Source organism: Schizophyllum commune, assembly GCF_000143185.2.
Source record: "Schizophyllum commune H4-8 unplaced genomic scaffold SCHCOscaffold_19, whole genome shotgun sequence".
Classification (NCBI taxonomy): Eukaryota; Fungi; Basidiomycota; class Agaricomycetes; order Agaricales; family Schizophyllaceae; genus Schizophyllum; species Schizophyllum commune.
The window spans coordinates 7,338-28,404 of NW_026089556.1; the positions used below are offsets into that span (position 1 = coordinate 7,338).

Below are 21,067 nucleotides of genomic sequence, written 5' to 3' on the forward strand. Positions count from 1 at the left end.
TGCCGTCGATCGTCCACGCCCCACGGAAGCCCCAGACGCCGGAGATGCGAGCGGCGCTGCATGCGCTGTGCTTTGTTGAAGAAAGCAAGGAAGGGGGAGCTTGGAAAACCGTACCTCTGAGCCAGGGAGCTGGGACATCATGGGGGAAGGGTCGAGGAGGCCGACCGACGGCATCTGCCGTCCGCAAGTGGCGTGCCGCGCCCTCGGCACCATCAAGGCGATTACTATGTATGGTAGGCTGGCTGTGTCCGCCGCGTCGCCGTCAGTTCGAATCTCGCCGTTCAGGCCTTTCGACGTGCACGCACGCCCCGACAGGCGGGAGACACCACGCAGTCCTCCTAGCTCATCAGTGCCCCACCCGATGGTTGCACCTCCAGGTGCTGTTCCTCTCCAGTTTCTCGCGCGACTGCGGCTGGTGGTATACGCTGGTCGGAAACTTGATGGTAAAAGCTGCTGGAGATGCCGCGAGCGTGGCCTCGTGTACAGGTTTCGCGTATTGGAAGCTGCCGTGCTTGCTCCTTTACACATCTCCTTTCACTGTCTTCCGCTGTCACATTAATGCCCCGCGGCATCGGAGAGGCTGCAAGCGATGATGGAAAACACCTTTTTCTTGAAGGCGCACTTTTCATGAATACAAACGATCCCTGACGACTTCGATTCCTTTCGCCCATTAGACTCAAAGAGTTCAAAGCTTATCCATGAAGATTTAAGTCGTGCCGCGAGCGCTTGTCCATCCGCCGACCCTCCCCGTACAATGCCCACGTATCAAACCCCACTTCCCAAGTCCAGGACGGTTAGCGACAACTTCATCTACGTCTGGAGATGCTGAATGTTATGTCAGCTATACAGCAAAGGCGTCCGCGCGCTCCTGTACCCTTGCCTTGAAGGTCGAGGAAAAGGTGTGGTTGTCTCGTATCAAGGAGATAGACGGCGTCCCAATCGCCGTTATCTCTATGCAGCGGATGAGCTCGGGTATCGACGACAGCAGAGCTACGTACACGACATCATCGTCAACATCGCTGTCGGCGGTCGGCAGTACCGTTTTCGTGTCTTCTTCAAGAGACACAAAGCCCTTCCTGAGAACCAGGCCATAAAAGCGCTTCCCGGGGCGACGGTGACATTCGACGGTGACGTCGTGCTTGCTGCGATTGGACCAAGGGTCGCCATTCGCAACATGGGTCCTAGGGCCGAGCGAGCAGCCGCCGATATAGCTATTTGCGAGTATGTCTTACTGGCCATGTTGCGGAACGTGCACTGATCGATTTTCCCTGATGAAGGCTCGCGCGTAGGCTCGGTCCTTTCCGAACCCGCAGACGATATCCATCCGAGGTATATCTGTAGGCCACGGCTGCTGTCGCGCATTCCGGAGCGGTGCTGGGGAAAGTGTGGTGACCATTATTCAAACCTAATATGGCCTGAAATTAACGAGATCCGACCTGTCCTGACTCCTGAACTGATCCGATGCTTTCATGGGTACGCTCACTAGTCGTCAGCGCGCGTCTAAGTCACAAAACATGTCTCTACTCAACTTCCGCTTTCGCGTTTGTCCATAAAACCCTCAACGGTTATAAGGGCACCTACATAATATGTTTGGAGAATCCGAGCGATTGAGGAGGCGGGACGAGCGCCTATTGTGGCGTACTCGGCTCTTTCGCATCTCCCAGCTGTTCTCGCGCCCATCATAGCCGCTAGGTCATTTCGCTGTCGCTGTCACGCTTCATCATTTCTTTCCTCGGTCTCCACCCGTTCAACGCTACTTTTCCCCGTCCTGATCCAACGCGCAAACAACTGTCAGGGTTCGTGTCCCGCAGGCAGCTAGGCTTTGACTCACGTTGGTACGTCGGTTGACAGCCGCAGACCATTATTATGGACGAGTCGGCGGCGTCCATTACCCTTCTTCCTCCCTGCCCTACGCATTTGACAACACTCTCGCCGACCTTATCATGTCCTTCTGTGTCTCTGCGTCCCCATGACACGTCAAAACTACACGCAAGCAGCTGAATAGTGCAATTTGACGGCAGTAAAATGCGCGTAGAGCCTTCGCATCCAGGCAGGGTGGAGATGGTGAACGAGAGCGAAGGTCGAAGTTGACGCCCATGTTAGGGAAGAAGCGTAGCCAGGGGACGAGAAAGGACGGAGAGGCAGGCATCAAGCCACTGCGGAGCCTAGAGCGATGGGCATAGGTCAGTGGTGGACATAGTGAAGGTGAGACAGACGCTACCTCCTTGCTGCCGACCTCAGACACACCATCTTCGGCTTCGTTGTGCATTGTCCCCTCGCCTGCTTTGCTGCGCCCATCCTCTTTCTTGCGGGGTGCGGCATGGCTTTGGGCATCTGCCACACCCCGCGGGGGCGGGCGCGATGAGCATTTGAACGGTGAGTGCGTTCAGGCGCCTGGAGTGAACCGTCTGGAGCGTGTACGAGGCTAGTGAGCAGCAGAGAAGTCAAATACCAGACGTTGGCGAATGACGACTGAAGGCATGAGTAGCGATGACGCGTTCTATGTTGCACCGCTATACAGTCCCGTCCTCTCGTCATTTTTCGCGTACTTCTTCCAACTATCTTCGCATGAGGCGTGACGGCCTCCTTGCCCCGTCCTACACACTCGCTCTGCGGCCACCTCAGGTGTACAGTTCACAGTGGAAATCAAGCCGCGGGGGGCCATAACACTGATCTCTTCGCCCTTAATCGACTTTTGAACGCCTGTACGCGAGCCCCAAACTGAGATATGATGCATACCAGATATATAAACCGGGAGAGGGCGCAATAGCACACCTCGAGACTAAAGATGGATAAGGGAGAGATATCCGTGGCATGGACTGAGACAAGGGGGAAGGGCCGCGACGAGGGAACGACATGATGGTGTGTGGGAGGGAAGGAAGGAATTCGAAGGAGGCTCGTCATCGTGCGGCCCGGCCGGCTGATCTCGAGCTAATCGATCACTTCGAAGTCCACGTTTTGGTCCCGCAGCCAGCAGCCAGCTGCGGCCAGTCGTCGAACAACTTTGAATAGACCGAGGATCGGCGCCCCTTCGCAAGGAGACCGTAGAACGCGCAAGCCCTCGACATATTCTGTACACTGCAGACGCGTTTGTCATGTCCGTCCTGGTGAGTTCTCCGTGTCATGCATTATGAACCCTCTGAGCGCGCTCGACAATCAGCATGTACTTTCTACGCCTCCCAGACGAGCAACAGGCTAGCACGCGTCTGCCAGCCCCTCGCCGAGACTCGCCATGGTGCGTCAGGCGTCATCGGCCTCCACGCGGCGGGCTGCTGATGGAGCCAGCGGCGCCTGTCGTTCTACAACCTGCGCAATCCCCACTGCAACGATCTAGCCCAATTTTGACGACTCCCGCCACGTACCATCACTACTCAACAACGTTTCCTGTATCAAGAAGTTGTCGCAACAGGCTGATGTTGTCGTAGAGGAGGGCGAAGGTGCGTGCGCCCATTCCCATGGTTGAGACACCCAACTCATATGATATTAGCGGACGCGGCGGCGCTTCACCGGGGAGAAGTGTCGCTGCCAACGCGGCTGCTGGCGGTCTTGGGGCGTCCGGGGAGGTAGGTGATCGACATGTTGCGTCGATCGGACCAGTTGCTAATATCTGCCCCATTGGCTGTTCGACCTTCCCCAAGACGGTCTTCGGCAACACCATGGGATCTGCGACGACGAGATCCCAACGTACAGTGCCAGGGTATCTCTTAGGAGCTCATGCACGAGGAGTTCCGTGGCGAGGTCATCTACAATGTTGAGACGGAGGTCCATTACCACCATCTGCAAGTACTTCGCTTAACACTTCCGCATGATTATGCTCATTCCAACCGCAGTACGATCAGCGACACTCTGCTCTTGGCCGGGAAGGCCCTCTGCCCCCGTATGCGTATCGAGGGCGTCTCGCGCGAGGATCGGGCTCAGCATATGCGCGTCATGTCGCGCTCGGTATGCCTCGAAACGATCTCACTGACGCTATTCCACAGATGTGGTCATGGCTATGTATGATAAGTCCTGGCGGCCTGGGCACTCGAACTCAATGCCAATTTCGATGCAGTCTGAGCCGTACTGTGAGGACGCGCGTTGAAAATGATTTCATCCGTGGCGTGAGGTACTTGCCTGGCCAGCATCTCTCATGCTTCCTGCTGATCCTTCAACAGTGGCGGCGAGTGCAGGCGGGTCTCCATCGCAGAGGCCACCTCCTCCTAGGCGTACGTCCGATTCTGGGACATCGCTTTACCCGTGATCTCGACTTCGCGACGGCGCTCGAGTACATCTGCACCTTCTGCAGCTAGACCAAGCTCACAGGCTCCACGCCGCTCGTCGTCATCTATCAGGCCTCGCAGTCCGCGCACGATCTCCTCTACAAGGTCACTGCTCTACGAGGGCCGCCAGATCTACTTCGGCCGCACCGCCGACGCGGAGGCATTCTTCCCCGAGATGGGGTACGAGTGCGCGGAGACTTCTTGACCTCGCTCGCGAACCCGCGGAGCGCATTGTGCGCCCCCTTTTTGAGAAGAGCGACCTTCGTACGCTGGACGAATTTGCGCAGCAGTGGAAGGAAAATCCTGATTGGCAACAGCTGCTCTGCAGAATGAGGCGCACAATGCGGAGTTCCCGGTTGACGTCGAGCAGTAAAAGAAGTTCCAGCGCTTGCGCCGCAGCCAGCAGTCCAAGGACTTGTACGTGCGCCGTCGTAGGCACATGCATGCGGATACTGATTTTGTTGCAGGAGCGTCAAGTCCTCGTACACGCTCTCCTTCGGCAAACAGATCGGTCTTCGTGTCGAGCGTGGCTTACAGCGGCTCAGGGGCGACATGACCAACTTCTATGTCACCGTATTCGGTAACTCTGTCATGGCCCTCATCATCACAAGTATGTCCTAGAACATGCAGCCGGATACGGATACTATCTATCCTAGTGGGGCTGTCGTCAAACATCAGCACTTCGCTCGCGGTCAACCTCGCGTATGTCCAACCTGCGCCGTAAGGTCGGCCCGTTCTTCCTGTACCTTTACCTGCACGACGACCATGTCCATGATCTTCCGGAACATCGTCTCTGCGACTCGCACGCTTTCCCAACCCATGCCTTGACTGGTGACTTTATGCTGGCGCTCGTCATCTACACTAGTACGTCGTTTTCGCCGATTTTTTGGCCGATCGTACTCAACCGGCAATTAGGCTTCACCATTCCAACGCGGGACACAATGGTCTGGTTTCACTGGATCATCTGCCCCATTGGCTACGCCTTCGAGACCATCCCGGTCATGGAGTCCAACGGGCGCGTCTTCAACTGTTTTCAGTACGTGTGCATGGGCCACGGCTACGAGACCCTGTCCGGCGAGGAGTTTGTATGCGCGACGACGGGTGCCGTGCTGAGATGTACTGTCGTCTACGGCCTGGATTACGTCAACACGACCTACGACTATCGCATGTCTGGCGTACCTTTGGTATTCTAATCGGCTTCATGGTGCTCTTCTGCGGGACGCACTTTCTCGCGACGGAGAAGATTGCGGCTCCGAAGTCCAATGTACGACCGACAACTAATCATGATAGTCTTCCTATGTGTGCTCATCGTATCCCAGGGTGCAGTCTTCGCCTTGCGGTGGAGCCGTCTTCTCAAGCGCTGTGGCCAGGACGTCGGGGACGCAGCTGGCGGCGCGAAGTTCGCGGACAACAATAGCGTCGGCTAGGACCGCACCGTGGCCGCCATTCAGCTCCTCACCAAGATCTTCTACTAGGTCGACGTCTGCTACTTCAGAATAAGGAGGACCACCGCCTGGTCGGTCACGTCGCTGATTGGGTTAAGCGGGTTAAGCCCGGCACGCTCACGGCGCTTGGGCGTGTCTCCGGTGTTGGCAAGATCACGCTCCTCGACGTCCTGGCTACTCGTACGATTACGGATGTTATCACTCGTGAACGGCCATCCGCGCGATCGTTGTAAGTCTCTACGTCTATCATCACTGGGCGGCGCTGGTGACAAGTTTTCGCGTCGAATATGGCGTCAAGGAATTGTGGGCGCGGTAGATGCGCTGAATCTGCAGAAGACTTGGAGACCGAAGGGCAGCGATTGGCCACTGTGGCCCTGTGATCGACGTGCTCCGTTTCCCGGGGCCCGCAGTCGGATGTGTTCCAAAGCCTGAGCGCGCTCAAGACGCCTCATGCGTCAAGGCGAATGCGCAGGGCTTTCCTGCCATCTCGCCACCACCTCCTGTGGCGCGACCGGCTGCTGGACATTCGGTGCTATGCTCTTCGTAGACCTGCCTTCGCGCCAACTCTCCGCAAGTGGTATGCTGAACGCAGTCAAGGTCGATCTCAGCACACTGCGTGTCCTCGGGGTCGGCGGGCTACCTGTTTGGCGAGCCTTTGAGGAATAGTGGGTGAAGCGGGATGAGGAAGCGGGGTTATGAATGACGGAGAAGGAAGGGGCGCGTGGCTGGGGAGGCAAAGAGGGTGGGGGAGACGGGGGCGACATTGGGTGAAGACGATACGTCGCAGAGTGCAGAGTGCTTGGTGATACGCAGGGCGCGTCGCTCCTCCCGAGCCCGAGCTCACTTCCCCCACGTATCATGTACACTCGAACATCAGTGCTTTGCCGATTTATCCTACCTCATTGTCTAGGCGCCCCGTCGAGCCTTCTGCGTACGCGATGAATATCCTCAGTATAATGGGGCCCTCATGCCTTACTGTGTTGCTCTCGAATTCGTTCCGGTTCGCTCGCCGTCCCAGGATTTCAATATTACTTGTATGCATGAGATAGATTGAGAACGACACTGAAAGATTTCGGGGCTTCTGTTGTGGAGGGCGTTGCATATCATTCCGTTACTCTAGCTATTTTCGAGCCGTACATCGCCGACTTGTTCACGAGCCCGACCCCTCGGGCTTGACACCCCCACTGCTCTCTTTGAGCTGAGCCAGCTCTGCCTTCTGCTTCAGGCGAGCGGTATTGTTCTGTAGATAGTGCAGACGGCTACTGGCGAAGGCGCGAATAGGCCAACGGTCCTGAAAGTCGTTGCCGAACTCCGGGAAAAGCTTGAGCGCCTGTCATAGTCGCGTCCATTAGAAGCCTTATACTCGAGCGAGTGTCTTACCTCCTCCTCAAAGACTTCTAGACGTGCCGAGGTTTGCTTGGTCAGAGGACGCGATGTGTCCAGGAAGGAATCCACCAGCTGGTTCATGGAGCGCTGCAATGTAATTGAGCATCTCGTAACTGACGCAGGATAACGCTGCTTACCCGAACTGCATTGTAGCGGTCGGAGGGCCAGCCCAAGGCCTCTTTCAGACTGTAGCCACCGTTGCTCGGCTTCCCGGGCTCACCATGAGGCTTTCGGATGCGACGTGCATCAGTCGGAAGAGGGTCCGTAGACCGGCTAGGGGCACGGGCAGAGCTGCCGCGGCTTTGAGGTGCAGACGTTCGAGCGGGGGCTCGGGCAAGCGAGATGGGTTTATGATCATGATCGATGCTGTTGTTGTGTGCAGGGCCAACGACAGGAATGCCAGTCTTCCATCCGTCGGGGCTGGCACGCTGCGGTGTGAATGAGACTGGAGGAGAATTGCCACTCCAACAAGGCGAGGGTCTGTCATCGTCTGAGCCTTCGCTCTCCGAGTTGGAATCGCTACTGCCATCGTTATCCTCGATGACCGTACAAACTCCGCCGCCTTCGGAGGGCTCTATAGCGGAGGGGACCGATGATTGAGCTGGCGCATAGGGACCATCAAGCTGGTGAGAGGAGGTACTGATGTTGACTTCGACGCTAACAGGGAGCGGGCGGCGGTCAGCGGTGTCGTAAAACTGGTTTTTCACGACGACCTCGACGTGTTGCTTGAGGCGTCCGTAAGAAGCGGAGAGCATGGTGAACTGGTGAACTGGGAACCACGGATGCTGTCTGCGGTTTATAAAGCAGACCAAAACCGACGCGAAGACCCTTGCTGCTGCGTCGAACGAGTGACTGGCTTTCGAAATCCTGACCTTTGACGATGCAAATGACGCTTTCGAGTAGACCGCTGCAAGAGGATCGGCGCCATGTCAAAGGGAGAACAAAGCCTGCTCGAGCTTTGATATACAATGGCGCAACGCGATGCGTCAATCATGTGAAGGGGTCCAAGGCGACGTCATTCTCGAAGGTCATTGAAGGGCTTCGCCGCTACGTTCTATTGTCCATTGTCGCTGAAAGAGAATGAGCTTCCAAACATCGCCCCTAGACCTTTGACTAGCCGTATTCGGAATGTCGTGGGAATTGACCGCCACATTATAGTTGGTAGTCCTTGCTGCTTTCTTCTGTCGCTCGAATTATGCGAGTGTTTGCGATGAGTCTATACTGCCATAGGTGATAGCATCGAAGCTGGGACACTACAGCAACTGGTGTTTATATAAATTATGCACTTGCTACGTGAACAGAGCTGTCGTTGTGTAGTGGTCTAACTACGCAGCATGAACACCTGTGGTGCAGCGTTCGATCCTGACTGTGGATGCTTCACAGTTCTTTTTGACCTAAGCACAGGCGCGCTGTGCCTTCGCAGCACATTGATACAGAGAGTAATTTTGCATTGAATACAAAGCAGAAAGTATACTGCTTGTTCGCGCTACAGGTCTTCCTCCAAATCACCGCCTGCGGCACGCGCACCCTCTCTTGATGGCCATCGTCATAGGTTTGGCAAAGTTGGCATGCTCCCTTCAATGCTGTGGACGACTACGAGGATTTGGCCCGATCACGGTACATCTACGAAGACGCAAGTGCGTTGAGCAAGTCCAACTCACTGGGTTATCTGCCTGAACAAATACCTGAAGTAGTTCAGCGTGCTCTTGTACTCGCGCCCAATGCAGATCAAATTCGCCATTGGTTCCCGATGGATGCTCAATCAGCCAATCGTGCATGCAGTGGTTCCTGCTCTCGACGGATCAGTTTTATGGTATCGAGCGAAGGAATATCTACAGACCGTGCGGTGTTCTTTCCTGAGAGCTTGGCGGGCTTGTCGTGGTTTAGCTTCGCCTTGCCCACTACAACGTCCTTACGGGCACGATCTTGGTATGGCTATGGTGTGGATAGTCAGCCTCTCGTTCACTGGTAATGATGGATTGCCTTACTTTGAGAAGGTCAGCGTTGGCTCGTATATTCCTCCAGTGTGCATCGAATTGACCGTTGGTCCCACGCGGATGGTCTTGCAACCAATCGCGCAAGCAATGATTACTATGCGTCGTCAGTTAAGCGTTGCGAACTTCAGACGACGTTGTCCGAACCGTGCCGTATTCTCATTACGCTGCTTAGCAATCTTGTTGGCATTCTTCTTGACTTTGACAGGCTCTTTCACAGAGCCGTCTGATACCTCCAGTGCAGATGTTGAAGGTCCTCTGTCGGCTATAGGATTCGCAAGGATGCATGACAACGCGGAAGGCTGCTCAGATATAGGTGGATGAGGGCGTTCGTGAACATCGGCCTCATGAGGTAGTGCCGACGCATCAACAAGATACGAACGACCGGGGCCCCGGTCAGCCGACGTGAGTTCGGGTCCATCTACAGGTAGAAATTGGACCGAGCGTCCCATGGCTGAGACAACTTTCTGCCGGGATCTATGAGCGGCTTACATCGTCATAGATGAACATTGACATACTTGGACGAGAGATATCTCTTTCTGGATTCTGCTTATGATCTGCTGACAATGTTGGGCGCGCGCCTCTGCACACTCAAGCCTCTGCGCGGTCTTCAGTGTCTTTTTAGTGACGCGGCAATATGGCTCACCTTGGCTAACCTTTCCTGTCGCTGCTCCAGAGATAATATGGCTTGTTCGTGGTTCTCCTGAACTCGTCTTAAACGGGTACGCTCGCCCATAAGTAGACGCGTACCTTAAGTTGGCTGAGAATGATGCGCCAGGTGTCCCTATTCTTCATGCATTTTTCCCGATCTGCCTCAGTGTTTGTCGCCCTGGTCTAGAGCTGCTAAGAAGGTTTCTTTGGCTCAGCTACGCTTATCGCACCTGAAGTCCGGTGATTCCAATTTCAATCTCACCCTCCTGCCAGTGTTGTCCATTCGGACGTGATTGTATACCTTGCGGAGGGAAGGAACAATTGTAGTGTTCGCGACTTGGAGCGGGGCATGCCCCGATGTTGGGGTGCACCGAGGCGCTTTCTGACCACTGACCCGCGACATGTTCTTGCCAGCGCCGCTGAGTGATATTTTTTAGCCATAGACAGTCACATATCAGAAGAATACGTACCTGTAGCGAGTCTGCCGTAGCTTGCAACGCAGTAATTTCTTCATTCTTGGTCACGATGGCCCTGCGGAATCGATCATGTTCCGCGTCATCATCGTCCTGAGAAGCTTCAACCGTCACGGTGATGAATATGAGCTGGTACTCAGGTTACGCACCATGAGGGAAGAGAGCTCTCGTCCTTGCGACCAATTCTCTTTTTCAAGCCGACGTATGGACAGACTCAGCGCTTGTACTTGATCCAAAAGATCTCCTTCATGGGACGTATGATCCTGAAGCTGGCGGACGGACGACCCAGAGACTTCTATATCCTGGACGACATTAGCATGCTTGATGGAACTAAGGAGGCGACTTACCGAGGAAGTATCATGGTCACCCGGTTCGTCAGAGGCCGAGATAATTCTGTCCATGGAGAGAGAGAGAGAGACAGAGAGAGAGACTCTGTCATGTCTGCCACCAGCTTTATAGAGCAGAGGCTGTTCCTAATTCATTGATGACAATGGCCTTGTTTACTGGGAATCGCAGTAGGTCGTGCTGAAAGAAGGCTGAGCGATGGGAAAGAGAGTAAAGGGATGGCTTGAGCTCTTCGGCACATATCAGCGTGGTAGCGGACCCCATCTTGAATGTGCATCAAAGTGAAGCTATTATGCACAGTTAGGTGAATCGCCGGATGGTCTTAGCACGGGGGCGATGATGCGCCGGATAGATGGGCGACAGAGTGAGCGCACGCGTTTACGTGCTGGAGGCCCGTCTGATTCGAGGATCAAAATAGCGGCCGGTGCCACTGCAGTCGAGCAAAGTTCGAGGGAAAATATGTTGCACGTTTGGTTGCACGTCGCACCAGAGCGGCGGTCTTCAATCGCGGTGCCGCTTCTGATGCTTTTCCTAATGGGTCCGTTTGGGATGCACCACGTGCTATTGTGATAGATGACGGTTGGTCACGCGAGATCAATCAAGTATCAACAACGCAATGATTATCGGAATGGATGTTAATGATTGTTCCTTTCGACTTCCTTCGACTTTCTACGATGAGGTAGGCCCGCGCTAAGGCTACCATTTGACACATGCAAAGCTCTTTGAACTTGATTCTAGTGTACCAACCAGCGAACCTGGGACTACTTTGCGGACAATGCGCTCGATTTCTTCGATCAACTACACGTGGCTTTCGACCCCTACGAAGACAAAGCAGCGTAAGGTCATGCTGCCTAAGCGCAAAGGAGCATGCGCCAGGCCAAGGCAGCGCTCTTCCCCTGTCGTGTCCTGCTAAGTACTGGCAACCTCGTCTCTTCCTCCCATACTTCACGGAATGCGTACGACACCTGGCCGCGATTCTTGGCGTTACGCCGAAAGCGATCAGGACGGCAGATTCTACGATACCGTCGATCGCCAGCCATTCCTCGCTGAAGTCATCCGCACACCAGTCTCTCGTCGGCGCATGGCACCGTATCCAATGGTCCAGCTGAGGCAGACGCTGCAACGAGTGAGGCCAGAGGCCATGGATCAAGAGATCATGACGCGCGTACCTCCTCAGACGTCATATCCGCACACGAACCCTCTCGCCCCTCAGACGTCCAGCACTTCAGTCGCAGACAGCGACTTTGTGCCATACACTGGCTCCAGTCGTAACAGCACATCGGACGAAGAAGAGGAACAGCGCCGTCATCGGACCCGACCCCTTGCAATTTCCCCATCCCTCGACAGCGATCCTGGCGCATGGGTGGACCGCGTCGCGGACGATTGTGCTGGACTCTCGGACCGACCGGCTGGCAGGGCAGTCTCGCGCGACATCGCCGAAGCGGCTACGGACCCCATCGTTCCGACGACGGCCACTGAATCCTCGGACCGACAGACTGCTGGGGCAGAGCTGCGCGAAGTCGACGAATTGGCCACGGACACAGCCGCTACGACGAGGGATGAATCCCTGGACCGACAGACTGGTGGAGCTGTGCCGCACGACGTCGCCGAAGCTGCTACGGGCACCGCTGCTCCCGCCCGAAGCAGCCGAGTCATCGCTGCCCGTATGTATGTCCCTCAGAACGGCACCTATCCGGATACTGAACAGGTACACAACGAGCTTCACATCCGCGCCTCAGACGACAACCGTTCGGATCGCGATCTTGATCGAGTACCGGAGGGAAACCCTTCAACTCCACGCGAAGCCATCGTCCTGCCAGACACGACCAGCATGCGCACGCGGAAGCCAAAGGGTGAATGTGGCAAGCCTGGAAAAGGGGGGTACAATCTTCAGGATGCACTCGGCTGGCCTGCACACAAGTATAACAATGTTAGGGTCAGTCACTCTTCGTTCATCACCATCTGGCCCACTGAAATAGTTGGGCAGAAGGAGATCAATAAGCTCGTAGACCGTATATTGGACGGTACAAAGTCCCTGACCAAGCAGGAGCCGGCACGCATCGAGAGGCTAGAGCTGGAGGTTCGTACCTCTGAGCATCCCACCGACCGCCGGTGCAAGTGCTGACGTTGGGACCCGCAGGCAATCCAAAATTTCCCGGAGCTCGATACTGATTACGAGGAACGATGGCCCGTTCGTGACTTTGCCGTTAATCGTCTGCATTACCTCCAGAACCATGCAATGCGTCGTTTGCAGAAGCAAGCGCTCGATACCCTGCAGAATAGAGACGCAACGACGAGGCCTAAGGCGAAAAAACATTGATCATTGATACACTTACTGTTGATTATCTACATTTTCGTATGTCTGGCGCAGATGATTACGCGGAACATAAGCTGATGGCAGCAAGGTGAGGTAAACCGAATGCACCGAGAGTAAAACGAGAAACCATACATATATAGTAATCGCCTTGATGGTGCCGAGGGCGCGGCACGCCACATGCGGACGGCAGATGCCGCGGAAGAGGCGAGGGTCTGAAGACTGAGGAACAGCACCTGGAGGTGCAACCATCGGGTGGGGCACTGATGAGCTAGGAGGACTGTGTGGTGTCTCCCGCCTGTCGGGGCGTGCGTGCACGTCGAAAGGCCTGAACGTCGAGATTCGAACTGACGGCGACGCGGCGGACACAGCCAGCCTACCATACATAGTAATCGCCTTGATGGTGCCGAGGGCGCGGCACGCCACTTGCGGACGGCAGATGCCGTCGGTCGGCCTCCTCGACCCTTCCCCCATGATGTCCCAGCTCCCTGGCTCAGAGGTACGGTTTTCCAAGCTCCCCCTTCCTTGCTTTCTTCAACAAAGCACAGCGCATGCAGCGCCGCTCGCATCTCCGGCGTCTGGGGCTTCCGTGGGGCGTGGACGATCGACGGCAGTGAGATTAGGTGAGCGCCTGCCTGCGTTCTCTCTCGACCACGCTCACGCACGAACAGCTGTCTCGCCGTCGTTGCTGGACATGCGTCCTCCTTCGGGGCACCGTGCCGCTTGCGACCAGCGGCTTGAAGTCGTCGCCACGCTGACCCGCGCAGGCAGGGCGCGATGAGGCGAGGGTCGCAGGTGCGTACTCTGCATCTCCTTCTTTCTACCATCGCTGACGAACAAGCAGGCTCTGACAGGTCGGCGCCTCCCTCCCGGCTTCTGCAATGTTTGGCTCCTTCTCGCTCGCTCCCGGGCTCGGTCGACGCGTCGGACATCTCCCAGAAGCCTCGGCGTCATGCTGGGGATGCGCCGCGTCCGTGCTGGCGTGGTCTCGCGAGCGTCAGTCACGGCTGGCCTACCGCCCTTGAGAAGATCCGTCTCTCCCGCTGGCGCCAGGACCGGGTTGCCGCTCTTCCGTGTGATCAGCTCCCATGCGTAGGACGACCGACCGCATCGATGGCGGCCCGTCGTGCAAATGAGTGCGTGAATCCGGGCTCGTCCGCGTCGAGGCTCGCTCTAACGTGCACTTTCTCAGCGCACCGGACCGTGATCAGCGTAGCTCATCTGCGCTTGACTCGCCACCGGCCCTCTCGGCGATCTCCTCCCCCGCTCGTCAACTTGCGCCCCGCCCCTGCGCTTGTCCGACAACGCGGGCAAGATATCCACGATAGACCAACGTCTCACTCGATCACCATGGTCAGCAGAGACCGCCAGCGGGTTCTCAAGAGTGCTCGGCCTCGGAGCGACCTCCAGCTTGCGTTGGTGTGCGACGAAGCTGACCTTGGGACCTCCATACAACACATTTACGCACTGTTCTGTAGAATATTCGTCTGCTATTCGACCGTTTGCTGCTCAGACGTGAGCTCGTGCCCCTCACCCACTGTTTGGAGCCGCCGGTGCTTCGACGATCACCTTACCCAACGGGAGCGATCTCTGCAACCCGAAGATCAACACGACGTCGATCCTCGACTTTGTCAACGACGAGTCGGCTGCTGCGAAGCTGGTGGCCGTGCGGCTGTTCAACTCGGACGGGGCAGGCCTGCGATGACCCTGGACCAACGCTACTTCTACTTACGCCCACCGCCCACGCTACGCGCACGGCTCCGACGACAGCCGGTCCGCCTCCTCGCACGCCCTCCGATTCGCGCGCGCCCCGTCGGGTCGTCGTGCAACATCACCAGTCCCTTGTCATCCCCGTCGCGCGGGGCATGAGCACGATGATCCCGCGGGCATCTCGCCAGCTTGGACGTTTGACTCGCTGCTCACACGCGGTGCGGCGCTCGTCATGTTCTGTCAGTTCCTGCTCATGCTGATGAAGGAGAGCTCCTCCTCCCACGATGCTGCTGGTGGTCGTGAAAATGGCGGACGACATCAGGCGGAGAGTACGCTACCGTTACGCGAGACGGCGATAGGCGGGTGGGGCGAGGAGGCGTACGATCCGACGCTCACTGCAATGCATCTGGCCGGAGGTCCTGGTGAACCGCCAGCCGTTGGCGGCGAGCGCCTCCCCCACGCCGCACTTCTATTCGCTGCTGCGGCCGATATGTCGAGCAATTGGGCCGGGGGCGCCTGTATCGACGTCCAGGGAGGTGCTGCTCGCACCTGCGCGCCTCATTGGCCGGGATAACCATAACCTGCTTGTCCACCTCCACCTCCCTGTACTGCTGCTGCTCACGCGCCTGCTATCGCGTCCTGCGAATCTTCAGCACCCGCTCACGACAGACTGGCGGCGTCTCGAGGAGCTCTTCCGGCTGGACTCGACAGCGTCGGTCCTCATCGGACCTGTGCGTCCCCGGACGCTCGATATCGTCGCGCCTCTGATCACCGACCTCCTGCGCGACCGCGTGAAGGCATCGCGCAAATGCTTCAAGCTCGGATCCTCGGACCTTGTCTTCGCGCACACTGTGATCCGCATCGCGGGCGAGCTTCGAGTGAGCCGATGGAACCGGTGACTGCTGGCAATGGAGCTGATAGAGCTGATGTTCGAGGGATGTTATGCGTCATCGGACCCGCCAGCAGTGAGGGAATCGTTTGCGGGTGGAAGGTGCTTCCTCAACAGTCCTGGACCCAACGGTGACGCCGGCGCTTCACATCCGGGTCGTCTCACAGCGAATGCGTTGGTGGGGAAGCACGCGTGCGACTTTGCGGACAATGGCCTTGGAAGTCGATGGGTGTCTAAAGGACCTTTGAGCGGTATGACCTGTGGGGACGCCGGGAGGGGGGGGGCGGCCGCCAGCATAGCGTCGACCTCGGTTCTGAAGCAATGGCCCTGGAGCGACGCGGAAGTCGCCGAGTCTCGGTTTCTGGTGCCGCCTGGAATGCTACCCTCTGGACTTCGGTATTCTACCACAGCACGCCCCGTAACATAGCTTTTCCTACTTGACCGTCGCCTTCACCGGAGCACGTCCCCGAAATTCACTCATGCCATCTCGCCATGTATACTGCTCTTTATTCGCAGCGCGACAAATTGTACGGGCTACTGCACTACTACCGAATGGCTACCAGCAGTTTAGAGTCCTGCCAAAAAGGGAACGGGGTGTTGCGTCTGCACAGACATAAGCGGAGAAATAAGGGTTGCCTAAACACTCACTACCACGATTGCGCCGTACACAATCAATAGCGCAATCACTATGCACCAGCACATGCGCTCGAAGGTGCCAGTACCAGGCTTTGAGGCGCCCGAGTCGCGACGCGCTCCAGCCAGCGTTGCTATCTGAGCATGGCCGTGCTCAGAGCGAGGCTTGCAATACAAAATGACGTCGGGAGGTCTGCGTATGCTTGATCCTGCAATCGCCACCAAATGCAGGTCAGTCACAGTACATGTCTGCTCAATCGTGAATACACAGAATGCCAGCCTGAGCTCAACGTACCGCGACTTGCTGGACCAATCCGCCCTTTGGGTAAAAGAGAGTTTGAACGAGGCTGCCGTCCACAACATTGTGCAGTAAAGCACGACCCTTGTCCGTTCCGGACACCAGAATGTCCCCGCCTTCCCCAAACGCCATGTACATGGGATAGTAGATGTCTGGTGCTCCGATGTCGATGCTCTTGATGTGTTTCTGCTTTTTCAGAAGGTTAATTTCGATGGTGGATCCCGTATGGGCGGCGAAGATCGACTTTGTCGGGTCCACTGCAACGGAGGCCCTGGTGATAAACGGTAAGTCTGGTATCCGAGAGCCATGCAGCAGGTTACAAACATCACGTCCGGGCCATCGTCCCTGTGGCCAGTCTCATGGCCTGTGTCATAGTCAAAACGCGCCCTTGAAGGAAAGGTCAACTCAATCACGGAAAATGGCCAGGTTTACACACATCGTTCCCCCGGTCGCGCTAAAGGCCACAATTGTTCGAGACGACGCATCGAACTTCACAGTCTTCGGGCAGAAGGGCGGAGGCAGGTCAACAACGAAGAGCCGACGAATTTGATCCCCTGAGGGGCTGACAAGGCAGACCAAAAGGCGGCCATTATCTGTGGAAACTGCAACGCAGCCCCACTCGTCGCATGGTACAGAACGACGAAGAACGTCCATTGACAAGACTTCTGTCTGTTCTTCTGAGCACCGAATGCGAGTTGTATGACAGAAAGCCTGGATTTTGTTCAGTGACGCTACGTGCGAAGAACGGTGTCTCATACGCCTCTGCTCGCGACCCACTTCCAGATGGCTATATCGCCACGCATCGAGCCCAGTACCAGAATGGGGATGCCCGTGTCCTCGAAGTGTAGCCACACCGAGCGGGTATAAATGTGCTTCTCTGTCAGCGTCGACGGAGGCGAGGGGATGGCGACGTCCTTCTGCGTTGCTACATCCCATATACAGACACCTGCATAGCCTTCAATTCGCAGAGTCAGTTGCTTGTGTGATACTAATGCACGCCTAGAGCATACCAGTTGCCACCAAGAATGTGCCGCACGCGGAGAAACCTATGGACAGGACCCCGTCCTTCTGGCCGGAGAGAACGGCGACTTGCGTATACTGAGTCATCAAGAATATCAGACCCACAGTGAGAGGTGAAGAGTGGAGGAAAAGGAAGGACTTTGCCTCGCATTTATATCTCTGAAGGGCCCGAAGACCATCTTGAACGCAGTGGCATAAAGACCTATGTTCTCATTTGCGTGGTTTTCCATGCGCCCGCCAAGGCAATGACGATTGGTCCGCGCACTAATGGTCGCGTAAGCCACAATGGACAGCTAACATACAATGGTCAAAGTTATAAAGGGAACGGGGTCAATACGCATGGTTGGATACGATGGATCCTTGGAGTTGGCGGGGAAAGGACGGTGCACCTCGTGGGGCAGTGTGATCCGTCGGACTTGCGTGACGGCTTGATGCCATGCGACTCTTATCACGCGCAGTTGCCGAGATCACGCGTGGCCATGTTCAACTTCACGATCAGCCGTCGCGGCATATGATTTCTTTGAGCTCTCATATGCCATGCACTGACAGACTGATGTCTGGAGTACGCGGTCTCTGGCCGCCATTCTTCCTCCAGCAAGGAAAGCGATGGCATGCTGCAGCTCGCACGACTAGGCGTGAATGGGCGCGCTGGGCTCGCCGAGGTTAGCACCCTCACAGGAATCGGGCAGGTCAAGATGCCTGTTATCCTCCTGGTGAGCCCACCGGTTCCACCTCATCGCACCGTACCGGCCTATATACAGACCACATTTCTTTCCTGATGCCATCAAGTTACTCCCTGCAAAACGTTCCTTGATCAGTGCCGGTAACTACCCTAGGTCGGCATGATAATCCGCGGCGCATTAAGTTGCTCCGGTCCGCCTTCGCGCGCGATGGTACAAAGCTCGGCGGGCCCGACGCGGGCGCCCATGCAAACAGTGACATACGAGCCATGCAGCACGCCCGCGCTTCTGCCGCGCGCGCTGTACGAGAGGGGAAGGTCAACGTCATGTGCTTGCCACTGGAGACCACGAGTGTGGAACAGGTTTCCTCCGAACCTTAGCTCTCATCTATCTGACTACGTGCTCGATTAGCGACTGATGACGTGTCCGATGCACGCTTAGCCCGGGATCTCTTTTATTGTAGTAACATTACAGTGCTCTATGGGACGTGAAGCTTCAGAACGCCGCGGTGATGGATCACCAGCCATAACAAGATGAAAGAGCAGGCCCAAGAAGAGATGATCTAAGTGATATTCAGTGGCGAAGGAAGGAAGAAATGGTCATTGACTGACGAGGTTACGCCACGTTGTCCCTCGGAGTGAATTTCCATTTGAAGGAGTCGGCGGTGTACAAGCCATTAAGTGGACTTCTGCCATGCGCGGGAGTAGGCCATCCCAAGACTCGAGGTCTACAGCAAGGAGCTCGCTCGTACCGTCGAACATCACGCGAACACGCCTGTACCAGAACTCGTCCCCTTCGATGTCGTCAGGTGGCTCAGTATAGCCAGACTCTGCGAGAAAGAATTCCCTGAGTTCCTAACGAACGTTGGTGAATGTCGTTTGCGAGAGTTCGATGACCAGAAACGTACATTGAGGCCGTTGAGCTGAAGCTGGCGTCTGCTGTGGGCCGTCCTGTCGTTTCCCACTTGAACGATCAAGACTGAGTCGATGGGTTGGGAATCAACCGGGAAAGGTTCGAAAGGTGGGCCCGCAGTCAGAGTTGGAGACGGAGTATAGGATATGGTGTCGGAGGCCATGACAAGGGCGAGATATTCCCAGCGCACCTGGCAAGCTTGGAGAGGATTAGCACGCAGTCTGGAGTTGAGGAAGGTATCTTATAAGGCGGTATCCATTCCTCGTCACAAAGCAAGAGATTCTTTCCATTGACTTGTTTCAGCGCATTGATCATCCTGCGCTTTCTTCCATTGTCGGTTGATCGGCTCTGATGAAGGGAGGTTGGATTGGCGATGGAGCTGCTTGGACGCACTAAGGAATCCATAATGCATGACTGCACGGCTGAAGCTCGTTTCGGGAAGAACTGAACGAACCGGTACCTCACATCAAAGGAAGATGGGCGGGCTACGCCGGGCGACAACCCGACGGGGCGCGCGCGAATCGGAGGGCGTGCGAGGAGGCGGACCGGCTGTCGTCGGAGCCGTGCGCGTAGCGTGGGCGGTGGGCGTAAGTAGAAGTAGCGTTGGTCCAGGGTCATCGCAGGCCTGCCCCGTCCGAGTTGAACAGCCGCACGGCCACCAGCTTCGCAGCAGCCGACTCGTCGTTGACAAAGTCGAGGATCGACGTCGTGTTGATCTTCGGGTTGCAGAGATCGCTCCCGTTGGGTAAGGTGATCGTCGAAGCACCGGCGGCTCCAAACAGTGGGTGAGGGGCACGAGCTCACGTCTGAGCAGCAAACGGTCGAATAGCAGACGAATATTCTACAGAACAGTGCGTAAATGTGTTGTATGGAGGTCCCAAGGTCAGCTTCGTCGCACACCAACGCAAGCTGGAGGTCGCTCCGAGGCCGAGCACTCTTGAGAACCCGCTGGCGGTCTCTGCTGACCATGGTGATCGAGTGGGACGTTGGTCTATCGTGGATATCTTGTCCGCGTTGTCGGACAAGCGCAGGGGCGGGCGCAAGTTGACGAGCGGGGGGAGGAGATCGCCGAGAGGGCCGGTGGCGAGTCAAGCGCAGATGAGCTACGCTGATCACGGTCCGGTGCGCTGAGGAAGTGCACGTTAGAGCGAGCCTCGACGCGGACGAGCCCGGATTCACGCACTCATTTGCACGACGGGCCGCCATCGATGCGGTCGGTCGTCCTACGCATGGGAGCTGATCACACGGAAGAGCGGCAACCCGGTCCTGGCGCCAGCGGGAGAGACGGATCTTCTCAAGGGCGGTAGGCCAGCCGTGACTGACGCTCGCGAGATCACGCCAGCACGGACGCGGCGCATCCCCAGCATGACGCCGAGGCTTCTGGGAGATGCCCGACGCGTCGACCGAGCCCGAGGGCGAGCCAGAATAGACCGAAGATTGCGGGAGCCGGGAGGGGGAGCTGGGGAGGGAGGCGCCAGCTTGTGGGAGCCTGATCTTGGTCAGCGGTGGTCAAAAGAAGGAGATGCGAAGTACGCACCTGCGACCCTCGCCTCATCGCGCCCTGCCTGCGCGGGTCAGCGTGGCGACGACTTCAAGCCGCTGGTCGCAAGCGGCACGGTGCCCCGAAGGAGGACGCATGTCCAGCAACGACGGCGAGACAGCTGTTCGTGCGTGAGCGTGGTCGAGAGAGAACGCAGGCAGGCGCTCACCTAATCTCACTGCCGTCGATCGTCCACGCCCCACGGAAGCCCCAGACGCCGGAGATGCGAGCGGCGCTGCATGCGCTGTGCTTTGTTGAAGAAAGCAAGGAAGGGGGAGCTTGGAAAACCGTACCTCTGAGCCAGGGAGCTGGGACATCATGGGGGAAGGGTCGAGGAGGCCGACCGACGGCATCTGCCGAGCGCATGTGCTGTGCCGCGCCCTCGGCACCATCAAGGCGATTACCATGTATGGTAGGGTGGCTGTGCCCGCTGCGTCGGCGTCCGCCCGAAATTCACCGTTCAGGGTCGTCCACATGTCGCGGGGTGGTCTGCTTTGTTTCTTTGATGAATGCGCCTT

At 56.8% G+C, this 21,067-nt stretch overlaps 9 protein-coding genes across 9 annotated transcripts; 4 read left to right on the top strand and 5 right to left on the bottom strand.

Moving 5' to 3' along the window:
• Positions 1-754: 754 nt before the first annotated feature.
• Positions 755-1,258, top strand: SCHCODRAFT_02673989 (uncharacterized protein; the record flags this gene model as incomplete). The annotated part of the gene is made up of 2 exons (XM_003025901.2): positions 755-793; positions 842-1,258. The coding sequence occupies 2 exons, from the start codon at positions 755-757 to the stop codon at positions 1,256-1,258; spliced, it is 456 nt and encodes a 151-aa protein (XP_003025947.1).
• A 1,837-nt stretch (positions 1,259-3,095) lies between these two features.
• On the top strand, positions 3,096-5,686 carry SCHCODRAFT_02720027 (uncharacterized protein; the record flags this gene model as incomplete). The annotated part of the gene is made up of 11 exons (XM_003025902.1): positions 3,096-3,107; positions 3,184-3,235; positions 3,426-3,437; positions 3,488-3,563; positions 3,831-3,942; positions 4,155-4,205; positions 4,303-4,439; positions 4,727-4,869; positions 4,938-5,123; positions 5,175-5,443; positions 5,579-5,686. The coding sequence occupies 11 exons, from the start codon at positions 3,096-3,098 to the stop codon at positions 5,684-5,686; spliced, it is 1,158 nt and encodes a 385-aa protein (XP_003025948.1).
• A 1,168-nt stretch (positions 5,687-6,854) lies between these two features.
• SCHCODRAFT_02720031 (uncharacterized protein) lies at positions 6,855-7,845 on the bottom strand (the record flags this gene model as incomplete). The annotated part of the gene is made up of 3 exons (XM_003025912.1): positions 6,855-7,025; positions 7,085-7,177; positions 7,228-7,845. 3 exons carry the CDS (start codon positions 7,843-7,845, stop codon positions 6,855-6,857), a joined length of 882 nt encoding a protein of 293 aa, XP_003025958.1.
• Positions 7,846-8,576: 731 nt separating this feature from the next.
• On the bottom strand, positions 8,577-10,609 carry SCHCODRAFT_02603826 (uncharacterized protein; the record flags this gene model as incomplete). The annotated part of the gene is made up of 12 exons (XM_003025913.1): positions 8,577-8,622; positions 8,752-8,775; positions 8,931-9,025; positions 9,079-9,181; positions 9,232-9,386; positions 9,603-9,683; positions 9,731-9,745; positions 9,835-9,893; positions 10,037-10,154; positions 10,206-10,301; positions 10,358-10,510; positions 10,556-10,609. 12 exons carry the CDS (start codon positions 10,607-10,609, stop codon positions 8,577-8,579), a joined length of 999 nt encoding a protein of 332 aa, XP_003025959.1.
• An 896-nt stretch (positions 10,610-11,505) lies between these two features.
• SCHCODRAFT_02673994 (uncharacterized protein) lies at positions 11,506-12,873 on the top strand (the record flags this gene model as incomplete). The annotated part of the gene is made up of 2 exons (XM_003025903.2): positions 11,506-12,633; positions 12,694-12,873. The coding sequence occupies 2 exons, from the start codon at positions 11,506-11,508 to the stop codon at positions 12,871-12,873; spliced, it is 1,308 nt and encodes a 435-aa protein (XP_003025949.1).
• A 129-nt stretch (positions 12,874-13,002) lies between these two features.
• Positions 13,003-13,311, bottom strand: SCHCODRAFT_01046019 (uncharacterized protein; the record flags this gene model as incomplete). The annotated part of the gene is made up of 1 exon (XM_050340921.1): positions 13,003-13,311. A coding segment is annotated over one exon (309 nt), but the record flags the coding sequence as incomplete, so codon positions are not given.
• A 906-nt stretch (positions 13,312-14,217) lies between these two features.
• Positions 14,218-15,893, top strand: SCHCODRAFT_01111165 (uncharacterized protein; the record flags this gene model as incomplete). The annotated part of the gene is made up of 4 exons (XM_003025904.2): positions 14,218-14,704; positions 14,766-15,069; positions 15,110-15,455; positions 15,513-15,893. The coding sequence occupies 4 exons, from the start codon at positions 14,218-14,220 to the stop codon at positions 15,891-15,893; spliced, it is 1,518 nt and encodes a 505-aa protein (XP_003025950.1).
• A 140-nt stretch (positions 15,894-16,033) lies between these two features.
• Positions 16,034-17,504, bottom strand: SCHCODRAFT_0238891 (uncharacterized protein; the record flags this gene model as incomplete). The annotated part of the gene is made up of 7 exons (XM_003025914.1): positions 16,034-16,069; positions 16,115-16,237; positions 16,395-16,668; positions 16,834-16,951; positions 17,017-17,108; positions 17,175-17,322; positions 17,408-17,504. 7 exons carry the CDS (start codon positions 17,502-17,504, stop codon positions 16,034-16,036), a joined length of 888 nt encoding a protein of 295 aa, XP_003025960.1.
• A 1,192-nt stretch (positions 17,505-18,696) lies between these two features.
• Positions 18,697-21,025, bottom strand: SCHCODRAFT_02673997 (uncharacterized protein; the record flags this gene model as incomplete). The annotated part of the gene is made up of 5 exons (XM_050346696.1): positions 18,697-18,951; positions 19,005-19,199; positions 19,403-20,136; positions 20,355-20,503; positions 20,838-21,025. The coding sequence occupies 5 exons, from the start codon at positions 21,023-21,025 to the stop codon at positions 18,697-18,699; spliced, it is 1,521 nt and encodes a 506-aa protein (XP_050196902.1).
• Between the last annotated feature and the right edge of the window lie 42 nt (positions 21,026-21,067).